This window comes from Periophthalmus magnuspinnatus, chromosome 11 (genome assembly GCF_009829125.3).
Source record: "Periophthalmus magnuspinnatus isolate fPerMag1 chromosome 11, fPerMag1.2.pri, whole genome shotgun sequence".
Classification (NCBI taxonomy): domain Eukaryota; kingdom Metazoa; phylum Chordata; class Actinopteri; order Gobiiformes; family Gobiidae; genus Periophthalmus; species Periophthalmus magnuspinnatus.
This window is the reverse complement of record NC_047136.2, coordinates 13,989,606-14,002,698: the sequence shown is the minus strand read 5'-3', so window position 1 is coordinate 14,002,698 and position 13,093 is coordinate 13,989,606. Positions and strand designations below refer to the sequence as shown.

The 13,093-nt window shown below is 36.5% G+C and overlaps 1 protein-coding gene across 1 annotated transcript; it reads left to right on the top strand.

The window, feature by feature from the left end:
• The first annotated feature begins 133 nt into the window (after positions 1–133).
• flot1a (flotillin 1a) lies at positions 134–12,662 on the top strand. The gene is made up of 13 exons (XM_033975011.2): positions 134–251; positions 623–673; positions 1,912–1,987; positions 2,576–2,666; positions 2,958–3,101; positions 5,542–5,661; positions 5,765–5,860; positions 5,944–6,096; positions 6,453–6,634; positions 7,153–7,198; positions 7,368–7,505; positions 8,316–8,480; positions 10,635–12,662. The coding sequence occupies exons 2-13, from the start codon at positions 631–633 to the stop codon at positions 10,653–10,655; spliced, it is 1,275 nt and encodes a 424-aa protein (XP_033830902.1). The 5' UTR covers positions 134–251; positions 623–630; the 3' UTR covers positions 10,656–12,662.
• The last annotated feature ends 431 nt before the right edge of the window (positions 12,663–13,093 follow it).

The following is a 13,093-nucleotide window of genomic DNA, read 5'->3' as shown; positions in this document are numbered from 1 at the left end:
AAAATAAAAAAAAATAAAAATAAAAAAAAACGATTCGCACTTCCTTATTGCTCCACCAGCTGCCGCTGTTCTGTCATGTGTGACACTGGGCATGCGCAGATGAGCAGCGCTGTATTTATTGTGGTAGCGTCAGACGGTGGTCATCATCGGGGATAACATTGGAGTAAAAACCCTTATTCCTCCCAAAAATACCCAAATAATTCCAAGAAATCCCTGCTTTTTCTCGTCCTTTCTTTTCTTGATCGGCGGTGGTGAGTATTTGACCATATTGTGGTTTCATTAGACAAAAAAGTGTCCAAAGTGCATCGTGCATTAAAATAGACAGAATATGGATGACAACCTGCTAGCAACAAGCAAATGATGATTCTGTGTCAGATGATTCTGATTCTGTATATTTTGCTCTTATAAACTGTTACTTTTCTTGTATCTTGTGTGCAGCAGTGTGTGTGTCTCTATTGCTGCGCTTCGTGTTTATTAAATTATATTTGAGGCATTGCCGCTGCCTGCGCTATCCTCTGCCCCTCCCTGTCGTAATTAAAGTGGTCCTTATTGTTGCCAGGAATAGACGTAAAAGGTATTCATTTTTACTCTATAATTAACATGTCAATTTTCATTTTTTCAGCCAGGAAGATGTTTTACACCTGTGGTCCCAATGAAGCGATGGTGGTGTCAGGTGCTGCTTTATAACATAGACTCATTTTATGGGTTGAACCTGGTTTAAAAACTACATACAATATAACGCAATCTTTACCACAGTTTCCACATGCACAATACCTGTATTTAAAAAGACTGCATACATGACTAATCATAACCAGCTGACAACAAATAGTTTAATCTTACTTTAATTTAGTTAGTGTTTTATTTTAATTGACGTTGGTTTGAACTATGCAGATTCTAAAACACAATATGAAAAGACCTTATTATAACAATCAAAATGTAAAAAAAAATACACAATTTCTGATTTTCATCAATGATACACTTTATTCATGAATGTTCTCTCTTTTGATGTTTATTTCATTAACAACTGAAAAATAAAACAAAAAAACATTGAAAATACAAATAATTGTTTGACATTGGCTAATCGGGAAAAAACAAAACAAAAACAAAACAAACTTCTGACTAGTTGACTGATAAAATAATCATTAGTTGCAGCTGGGGTTGTCAAAAATATTGAAAATCAGGTACTAATCGATACTAAAACTGGTATCGAAGCTTGAGCAAGTATCGATATTAAAAAGCACATTCACAGGACAGGAATTAACCTTAACCTTAACCTAGCTTTAGAATGATCTTGAGCTCTGCCAGAACAAGTATAAGACTATATAGACTAGTATACGCCCATGGAGCACCATGGAACTTACCTGGACGACTGAGGGATTACACAGATATAAGGCCACAGGGTAATATAAAATAAGTATTATGAATTCATGTTTAATATCACATTCTATTGTTTAAATAAAGAATATTTTTATCATTGTCGTGGTACCGGAATTGGTATCAAGTTTATTCTTTAGTATCGAAATTTTAGTATCGTGACAACACTAGTCGCAGTCCTATTTAAAGACTCACTGTGTAACTGTCATGGGGGCAGTCTGCCATTTGCTTATGCCCATTTTTTGAGTGTGCATTGTCTTGAATATTCCATAGTATGGCCAAAAATATCTATCTTGCATTTATTTATTATCAGTGTTTTTATTGCCCAAAAATACCATAAAAACAGACTTGTGGTGTCACCCACATGTCTCCATGGGGATAGACAACAGTAAAGACTCCATGGAGAAAAGCAGGTGGCAGGCCCTACATCAAAAAAGTTACACAGTGCACCTTTAAGCTACTAGTTCATTTTTAAAGCTATAATAAAACAAAATAGGATAAATGAACTTATATAATCTTGCGTATTTCCTTCTGCAGGTTTCTGTCGATCTCCTCCTCTGATGATAGCTGGAGGAAGAGTGTTTGTCTTCCCGTGCATCCAGCAGATCCAAAGGTGATTTAAGGACGTTATGAGATTATCCTCAGTTTATTACATCTCTTTATGTGGCTGTCAGCTGCTGCCATAATCAACCAAAACTCCACCATTTTGTTAAGAAGTACAATTGTGATTCATTGAGATAAGATTTGATAATTATGTTTTGATTGATGCTATCTATATATTATTGAAGATTCAGTCACAGAAAACACATTCAAAAGCATACATTTATTGTTAAACATGCTATTTTGACATCAGCCTGTTAATTTTGCCAACACATTTCTTCATTTGTGTAGGGCAGTGATTTATTTGTGCTTTGATAATTAAACAAATAATAGACTAAATATTTCAGTGATTACGTAAATAATTGCAGCTTTTCTGATTTGAAGTTGCACTTTGGATTTGTTGTGTAGTCGTAGAATGGACCCTATCAGGCTTTTATCCTTTTTTTTTTTTTTTTTTTTGGTTTTTTTTTTGTTTTTCTCCTATGAAAAGGTTTTCGTAAGCGTCCAAATGCATAATCATTCTGCACAGTGGACATTGCAACCCCTTAATGCATTTGTCCAAATCAATACTTGTCTATGTTTCTGTCTCGTGTCTCCTCAGGATTTCTCTGAACACTCTAACTCTGAACGTGAAGAGTGATAAGGTCTACACTCGGCATGGAGTCCCTATCTCTGTGACTGGCATCGCGCAGGTCAGTGAGGGACAGGGCAAATGGGGACATATTTACAGGAGGAATATAGTGTGGTGTTAGTAAACTGCATTATGTCCTGTTTGTATCAGCAGGACTTCCGAATAAAATAAAGGTAAAACTAAATAAATAAATAACAATTCGGAAGTGTAATAGAAAAAAGTCCCAAACTAGAATTTATATTAGCAACTTGAATGAACATTATGTATGAGTTTACAGTACTTTTTAGCTAACTTGCATTACTTTTAGATCTTTCTCACCACAAATTTCCGTTTCCTCTGTTTCTTTTTGCAGATGAAGATCCAGGGTCAGAATAAGGAGATGCTGGCTGCGGCCTGCCAGATGTTCATGGGAAAGTCTGAGCCAGAGATTGCTCAAATTGCCCTGGAAACTCTGGAGGGGCATCAACGTGCCATCATTGCTCATCTCACTGTGGAGGTGATACTACTACTGTCGGCTGCTACTGCTACTACTTCTACTACTACTAGTACTACTACTACTAGTGCTACTACAACTACAACTATAACTACCACTGGTACTACTACTAGGCAAGGCAAGTTAATTTGTATAGCACGATTTGTACACAGTAATTAATAGTGCTTTACAAAATAATAAAGACATTAAAATCACAATACAAACAAATCAAAACATAAATAATCAAATAATCATAAAATTAACGTTAAAAAAGTAAACTGCAGAGTAAAAACCTTTCAGTCATATTCACAGCTAAACAGAACCATTTTAACCCTGGATTTAAAAATGGTCAAAGTAAAGGCCTGTCTCACATCTTCAGGAAGACTGTCGCAGGTTTTAGCTGCATAAAACTGAAACGCTGATTCCCCATGTTTAGTCCTGGCTCCAGATGCTAGCTGGAGGCTGGTCCCTGAAGGCTCAGAGTGTGAGATGGTTCATATGGCACTAACATATCAGAGATGTACTTTGGTGCTAGGCCATGGAAAGACCTAGCACCAAAGTACTGGATGTACTGCAGCTGTCTTACCGCTCGTTTAGACAGGCCACTGTGCACTCCATTACCGTAGTCTAACCCACTGCGAATGCATAGTTCAAGTTCAAGTTGCAAGTCTCTCCTAGTTTAGACAGGACACCTTTGATTTTTGCAATGTTTTTTAGATAAAAAGCAGCAGATGTTATTGATTTGATGTAGCTGTCAATTATTACCCCATTATTACCCTGAGATTTCTAGCCTGATTTGAAGATTTTAGAGAGTGAGGCTGGAGGTGACTTTCACTTTGTTTCTGTGGGCCAAGTACTATTATTACTACTGGACTTGGACTGTAACTTCCATCTCTTGACTAATGCTGCTTTCATGTGACGTCGGATAAATCCTAAAAATGCACAATACTGCACCAAGTTGTTGGTCAGAGAACACACAGGTCACATAGGTCAGAGGTCACACAGATTGGGTCAACGAACACCAACCTCGAGGAAATCTCCCAATTTGAAACCCAACATGCACATTAACATGGCATAACTCTTCTATTAGGAAGACAAGATGAATAATTCTAACCCTGGGCTCAGACTGCACAATGTGCAGCTCAGGTCCAGTGGCACAAGTATTCTGTATAGCAGTGGTCCCCAACCTTTTTATCACCGCGGACCGGCCAACGCTTGAAAATTTTACCGTGGACTACCGGGGGCTAATGCTAATGCTAATGATTACACATGATACACATTTGACTCACAATTAAGTTAATAGCAGAATAAACCACGCTTACCGATCAGGAACAGCATCCAGTCCATCAAAACATAAGGTCCCTCTACTCCTCAGTCCATCATGAGATCTTCACTCGGTTCCACGAACCGCTCCGGGTCCCAGATGCCTCTAGTTTAACTTGTACAACCATCCACAGTGTCCTCGGTTGCGTACTTCCTTTGTTTTGTCCGTTTCGTCATGTTTAAAACGCAAAACTGCTGCGTAAAATTACGCAATACGCGCGCGTAATTTTACGCCCGGATCTTTATATCCAGTCTCGTGTTTTTACGCGGAAGTGACGGAACAGATTTTACTTTCCTGCAGCAGATTGGACATGGAGGCTCTAACTTCCTTTGTGGACATAATTTCTTGACTGAATTATATTCTCTGGACCTTTACGGAACGAATGAGACCAACTTTGTGTGAATATGTTGATGTTTGACAGAACCAGAGCGCTCAAAGGTAAGTGAAGTCCAAATCCACATTTCTGACTTCTCTGTAAAAACGGCTTTCCTGTCAGCACTGTGGAGATTCGAGGTGTAAATGGTTTACACATTCAGAAAGATGAATGCCGTAGCTTTCATTTGATGTGTAGATTGTTTGTGTGGGTGACGCAGAAATACACGTACATTGCTGTAAAGTTGTAACGTGTAACGCGGGCGGGCCGTCGGAACGCTAAGTGGTTAAGTTGTCGGCGCTCAAGTGACGGAAATGTAACCGAGAGAATCCGGTCATTTTTCAAAATAAACGATTTTTCAGACTCAGATAATAAATACAACGAAAAAAATTATTTCTTGGAAGGCCGGTGGCCCGGTACCAATTGATCCACGGACTGGTACCGGTCCACGGCCCGGAGGTTGGGGACCACTGCTGTATAGTACAAAATACGAGAGGAGCTCAGACGCCACGCCGTGCTGTCGGTGATTGCAACAGCACAGCAGAGCCTCAGGTTCTTGCTTGAGTGTCCAGTCTAAGTGAGACGTAAATTTTTTACTATCACTGTGGTTGCTACTGCCGCTACTACTAATACTACTACCACCATTTTTATTACTGTTACTGTTATGACTAGTTACTACTTTATTACTATTTAGCAACAACAACAACACTTCAATGTACTATTATTCAATGAAAAATTTGTAGTTCATAATAATTTATTGTTTCCAGGAGATCTACAAAGACCGTAAGAAGTTCTCTGAGCAGGTTTTCAAAGTGGCCTCCTCGGACCTGGTCAACATGGGCATCAGTGTTGTCAGCTACACACTCAAAGACGTACACGATGACCAAGTACATACAACTGCAGATGCACTTTTTATGGAAAATCATATTATTTAAAGATTATTTTAATATAAATGATTTTTGATTTTCAATTGTTCCTTGTTCTTTATAGGATTATTTGCACTCTCTTGGTAAAGGGCGCACAGCTCAGGTCCAGAAAGATGCTCGAATTGGAGAGGCGCAAAACAAGAGGGATTCTGTGATCAGAGTGAGACAATGGAAAAAATAATATGGAATATTGCATGTTTATTGTTTCATATAAATATATCTATAATTCTCTTAACATTTTAGGAAGCTCATGCCATGCAGGCCAAGATCTCAGCTCAGTATAAAAATGAGATTGAAATGGCCAAAGCTCAGAGGGACTATGAACTCAAGAAGGCAGCCTATGACATCGAAGTTAACACTAAAAAAGCTGAGTCCGAGATGGCGTACCAACTGCAGGTAAAATAATGTGAAAGAGGTGTACATTTATTTTAGATTAAAAATATGTTATATAGTTTGGATAAAGTGTTTTCATTTTGTGCTTAAATGCAAATTGACTACGTGATGTGTCAATATATTTTCAAAAATGCAAGTTGTGATCTTTTCCTTGGTCACTCAGACTTTTCAAGATATACCTGCACTATATATGTGTTAAGACCTGCCATGACAAGTTAATTTCAGATCAATAAAGTTCTATCTTATCTATCTTATCTAAAATACATCTTAAATTTCAGCTGTTGTGTGAAAAATGTTGAATAATCTTGACTTAAATACTTAATTACTAATGCTATTTCATTTACATATGTTTTCCTCAGGTGGCAAAGACAAAGCAGCGCATAGAGGAGGAGAGGATGCAGGTTCAGGTGGTGGAGAGGAGTCAGCAGATCACTCTTCAGGAGCAGGAGATCACTCGGAAGGAGAAAGAGCTCGAAGCCAAAGTGATGAAACCTGCAGAGGCCGAACGATACCGCCTCGAGAAACTGGCCGAAGCGCAGCGGTGAGATGAGTCTAAGGTTAATGGTTTAGAAGAACTGAACTTTAGACAGACTTCTTATGAAAGAGGAGGCATTATGCAATATCAACCTATTGGAGCTTTCTACCATGTTTTCATGTTGTTCTCTCATCAAAAACATGCCTGAAGAGGTTTTATATGCCATCCCATGCATATTTGAGTAGTTTAGCGATCTCTTGACCATGTTTGAACCCTCCTTTTGGTTACCAGTATGATTCTGTTTGTTGCTCTGAAGGGGAGCACATGTCTTAGCATGGGGAGCAAAGGAAGGGGGGACTCAGAGTGCAAAAAATGTGTTAATACGTTGTTTATGGAGAATATAGGGTTTTCAATAAAATAAAAGATAAAATAATTATATATATATATATATATATATATATATATATATATATATATATATATATATATATATATATATATATATATATATATATATATATATATATATATATATATATATATATATAATGAAAATATTGTCTTTTTCTCTATATCTTGATCAGTCTCAAGTTGATCATGGAAGCTGAAGCTGAAGCTGAGTCGATCAGGGTGAGTCTTATCCCAAATCTAAACTAAACAAAAAATTTAGTTTTAGTTATGTTTTTTTTGTTTTGTTTTTTTTTATACATAAATCCAAATTTCAGCCTTTTATGTTGAGTAGTGTTGGTACTTTCCTGTTGCACTGATAAAGGATGGTGTTGGATTTGTTTTCCTTCAGATTAAAGGGGAGGCTGAGGCGTTCGCTCTAGAGGCCAAAGGTCGCGCTGAGGCTGAGCAGATGGAAAAGAAAGCAGAGGCCTTTAAACAGTACAAGGACGGAGCCATGGTTGACATGCTGCTGGAGAAACTGCCTCTGGTGAGAGAAATATACTTTTTATAGTGCTGAATCAGCATAGTATTAAGGCCAGATTACTCCATTATACAAAACCCATTTGTACATTAGAAATATGTAGAACTGAATTTATTATCCAAAAAGGAAACTACCTGGATAATATCACCATGTCAATGACCAATTTAGTCTGATCTCTGAAGCTAAGCAAGGTTGGGCCTGGTTAGTGTTTGAATAGGAGACCACTGGGAATATATCAGGTACCTCCTTAGACAAGACACTTCACCCATCTTTCCTAGTATAAATATAATGTGGTGTGTGAGTGTTGGTGATGGTCAGAGGGGCAGCTTGTGCAAATTGGCAACCTTGCTTCCTTAAATCTATCCCAGGCAGCTGTGGCTACAATAGCATCTTAACACCACTGAGTATGAATTAATGATGCAATGTAAGGCACTTTGGTTGTCTTGAAAGGTACTATTTAAATCCAAGGTAAGGCTGTGCTCTAATTGTCAGTGACCATCTTAGGTGTATAATCGAGAGGCCCAATCCAAGCCAAGAAATTAGATTTTTTATTTGTTTTGTTTTAAATGTCTCATTTATGTTCAGAAAATTCACATTCCAAGACCATTTTTTGTTTTTAATATGAAAAAATTCCCATACATCTTAGTCCTAATGTGAGGCATTATTATTGTTTTTCTTAATGCAGCTCAAAGATGCAATATAAACAACTCATATTTTAAAATGGTAATAGATTTAAAAACATTTTTTTTCTAAAACAGGAAACTTCAGGGTTTCAGAGGTTAATAAATATAAATGGATTGGTATTTTTTCCTTTAGATTGCAGGGGAAATCAGTAAGCCCCTGTGTGAGGCCCATAAGGTTACCATGGTGTCCAGTGGAAATGGGGACGTGGGCGCGGCTAAACTGTCCGGAGAGGTGCTGGAGATCATGACGCGTCTCCCAGATGCTGTGGAGAAACTCACCGGAGTCACCATCTCACAGGTTAATTACTGAGGGGGTATTATGCAAGGGGAGTGACTTAGCGTGGAGGGAAGGGAGGGGAGGCTCAGTGTCAAAAACAAAAGTGAAACATGGTCAGTTGTTGTTGTTTTCTGCAAATATAGCATTTTTAGAACAATGAAATGTATATAGTGAATGTATATAGTGAACTAAATATGTTAAGTGTTAGCAGTTAATACCCCATTGTAAAGTACCTCCTCCTTAAATACTACTACACACGATATGATGGTTGAGATTACGATGGTGTAATAGTATGATATTATGCTTCATAGTATCTACATTTTGCAGCGTTCTAAGGATAATATTTATGACTCCTTAATAACACTAAACTAAACAACTACACAGAATATGATGGAGGGGAGAGGATGAGATTCAGTTGGTATAATATTGTATGATACCTAGAATTTGTCAGTAAAAAAAATGTTGGTACTAATGATAATATGTAATATGTAATCTTTATGCTTTTAAAGTTGAAACCAGATTTTTACATACACTATATAAAAAGTATATTTTTTTTCTCACTGTCTGTCATGAAATCAGACTAAACTTTTTCTGTTTTAGGTCAGTTAGAATTACCAAAATTATTTCTGTTTGCTAAATGCCAGAATGAGAGGATTTTTTTAAGATAACGTTTCATTACTTTCTTCAAAGTTAGAAGTTAACATACATTTCATTAGTATTTGGTACCATTGCCTTTAAACTGTTTTAATAGTTAGCACGAATTTTGGCCCATTCTTCCTGACAGAACTGGAGTAACTGAGCCAAGTTTGCAGGCCACCTTCCTCTCCAAAACACTGACTTTGTTATCCTTAAGCCACTTTGTAACCAGTTTGGCAGCATGCTTCGGGTCATTGTCCATTTGGAAGACCCATTTGCACCAAAGCTTTAACTTCCTGGTTGATGTCTTGACATGTTGCTTCAGTATTTCCACATAATGTTCTTTCCTCATGATGCCATCTATATTATGATGTGCACCAGTCCCTCCTACAGCAAAACAACCCAACAACATGATGCTGCCGCCCCAATATTTCACAGTTGGGATGGTGTTCTCAGGCTTGCAAGCTTTCCTCTTTTTCTGCCAAATGTAACAATGCTCATTGTGGCCAAACAGTTAAATTTTCGTTTCGTCAGACCACAGGACATGTCTTTGGTCTTTGTCCTGTGTGCAGTTGTAATCTGTAATCTGTTTTTTTTTTTATGTTTCTTTTAGCGTAATGACTTCTTCCTGGCACAGTGGCCTTTCAGCCCATGTCAGTACTGTACTCTTTTTACTGTGAAAAATGACACACTCTTACCAGCTTTAGCCAGTATCTTCACAAGGTCTTTTGCTTTTGTCCTTGGTTTGATATGCACATTTTGGACCAAAGCACGTTCATCTCTGGGACACAGAACTCATCTCCTTCCTGAGCAGTTTGATGGCTGGACATTCCCATGGTGTTTATACTTGTATGTAATTGTTGGAACAAATATACGTGGCACATTCAGGCGTCTGGAAATTGCACTAAAGAATGAACCAGACTTGTGCATGTCCACAATTTTCTTCCTGATATCTTATCTTTTCTTTATCTTTTCTTTTGACTTTCCCACAAAGAAGCAATGTTTTGGGTGTGCCTTCAGTTACATCCACAGATGTGTCTGTAATGAACTCAAATGTTGTCAAGAAACCTATCAGAAGCTTCCAAAGGCATGACATCATCATCAGGTTGTTCCCAAATTGTTTAAAGTCAAAGTAATCTTACTGTATGTAAACTTCTGACTTTGAAGAAAGCAATGAAAAATTGTCTAATCCTAATAATGGATCTAAAACAAGAAAAGTTTAGTCTGATTTTATGTCAGACAGTGAGAAAAAAAAGCATATGTGTCTTTTTATATAGTGTATGGAAACGTCTGGTTTCAGCTGTATGTTATGTAGACCTCTTCCCTGCTACTTCATACAATTCTTGCTAAAACAAAAAATAATACACGTTGCGCTTTTACTCAAAGACACATTACAGTTTAGGACAAACAATATACAAACATTATTTGCTTTAGATACCCCCTGGTTTCTTCTTATTATTTTATTATGCATTTTGTTTTATTTGTAAATACTAAATTACTGGAGCTATGGATAACTAATTCATCTTTCTTGTTTTGTAGGTGACCTCTCGCACTGGTTAAGGGCAATAACCCTCCACTACCCCACTGCCTCATCTGCTCTCAAATTCTCCTTACATCTCTGTTAATGATTTCTCTACAATAATTATCTTAAATATATGTAGCTGTTAGGTTTCTCAGGTTTCAAACACATATATCTTCATCACTTGTTCACTTATCACTTGTAGGAGGAATGCAATTTTGTCCTTTTACAAGACCATAATTTTTTCAAGTTTAAATGACTAGCAAAATGTTAAGAGTTAGGGTTTGCACAATATGGAAAAATGTTGTTATTGCGATATTGTATTATACATTTTGAAGCAGTTGGTTGAGTCCATTTAAAACTAAATTTAAATGAACAGTCCATTCTGAAACATGTTCCCATGACTAAAAAACATGTTTCAGAATGGACTGTTAGCCCCGCCCACTTAGTTCCTTCTCTGACACATGTTGAACCATGACAGAAAAACAACTGCCTAGTATAATCATAGACAGTTGTTTCCCTCTGGTTCTCATCCAACAACCACCCTTATTGAATAAAATTGTCTGCCTCAATCTATTGGTTTTTTATGGTTCTCATCCAACAAAATGCCTAATAAAATGTACAGGCAATATCATTCAGTCTTAAAATCATTACACCTAAAGTCAAAATAGATATTGCTTTAGTTAATATCACAATATCATTTGTTTTGCGATATATTGTGCACTCCTAATAGTGGTGTGTTAAAGAGATCTTGTTTTTAACCTCTCTTGATAAAACTTTTTTTTATTTATTTCTGTACCTAATTTTCTCACTTTTGTGCATTTGTTTTATTTTTATACTATTTCTTCACTGTTTTGTCCAGGTGTGTTGTCTCAGTATGTACACTGTATTCTCATTACTGTCTCTATCCACTGCCTTGCTGACTAACCTAAGTGCAACTTAAGTGTGGAAGGTTCAAGCTCTATTTACTAATGCTTGTAGCACTAATTGTATGCAAGAGGCTTCAGCTTTATAGTGCTTTATATTCAGTGGTAAATTTAAAACAAAAATATTAGCAAATAGCCTCGTAATACTATATATCTTTTCTTACTTACTCTATAAATTGTAATCTGCATTTCCCTATCGTCTTGTTAAATATTGTGAAAGTATTATTGGGTATTTTAAGACAAGCACTCATCATTTTCATAATATTTTTGCTGTAATGCATTATGTTCTCATAAATTTACACTGTTCCCGTTTTGTGTGTCACTTAAAAATGTTTTAAGTATCTAAACAACAAAATAAGTGTGGGATCTTGTAGCATATGCAGCAAAAAGCGTATACTATAATTTCTGTAGCGTTGACAGTTTTAAAATAATGTGTTGTTAACTGTCCTCTAGCTAGAAATAAATTCAAATCCCTGACTAAACTGGCAAGTTAAAGGTACACTATGTACTTTTTTTTCTGGTGGAAGGTCCGCCACCTGGTTGTCTCCATGGAGATGTTACTTCTTTGCCTGAAATGTTTCACAGCATGGCAGTAAAGTCATCTTGTAATAATTCAACTACAGATCTGTCTTGAAAAATTGCATTCGTACTGTGAGCGGGGTCACCTCTTCGCAGATCTGACCTGTAACTTGCTCTTGTGGTGTAATCGGCTTGTTTTAATGCTATACTATGGCACTTTCTGAGCAAAGTAACGAAGACAAGCATGTGGCAGACCCTCCACCTGAAAAGTTACATAGTGCACCTTTAAGCACTATAACTGAATATAGCTGCCAGCCTTTTATCACAGTAACCCTCTACCTCGGCATAAAACAATTATCACATTTTTATTTTTCAGTGTTCTACTGAATTATGTTTAAATTATTTTCTTTTTTTTTTTTTTTTACCAAACAAATCCACCTCACTGAGTTTTCTGCATGATACAAACAAGAACTTCCACAATGACTGTATATTTTTCTGAAGCTAAGTTATTTATTTTCACCTATATAAATACGTATAAACTTTGATGTCACAAAGGAAGCAAATGTAGGATCCAGATATTTTTGGATGTAATATATTCTCAATGGAGCTTTATTGTAGATTTCAAGAACAAATGTGATTTTTGTTATGTTAAATTGTCTATTTTGGCAGGTATGAATTGTGAAATAGTTTGATATATATCATATAATCCTGAAGCATTGTTCAAATTCAGATTTATAATTCACTAACAACAATATGCCACATTTATCATACTTCAACAGGCAATGGACACATTTTTATTTGTCCTGTTTATTGTGTGATTGTGCTGCAGGTGGCTGTCAAGAAATAAAAAAAACAAAAAACAAACACATTATGACTGGCTCTGTGTCTTATTACGGTAATTTGACCATTAAGATTTACATGATTAGCTTTTTCTTGTAGGCATAAAATAAAATAAAATATAACTTGATCTGTAAACTTAATTATCCACTTCCCCCATAGACAACACATAATATAAAACCAATATAAAATCCTAG

What these genes read in the sequence shown, in the direction of transcription:
- flot1a (XM_033975011.2), top strand. Translation starts at nt 631, where the DNA reads ATGTTTTACACCTGTGGTCCCAATGAAGCGATGGTGGTGTCAG. An exon ending in TGAAGCGATGGTGGTGTCAG is followed by an intron (nt 674 to 1,911) that starts GTGCTGCTTTAT and finishes TTCCTTCTGCAG; the next exon opens with GTTTCTGTCGATCTCCTCCT. An exon ending in TGCTGGAGAAACTGCCTCTG is followed by an intron (nt 7,506 to 8,315) that starts GTGAGAGAAATA and finishes TTTTTCCTTTAG; the next exon opens with ATTGCAGGGGAAATCAGTAA.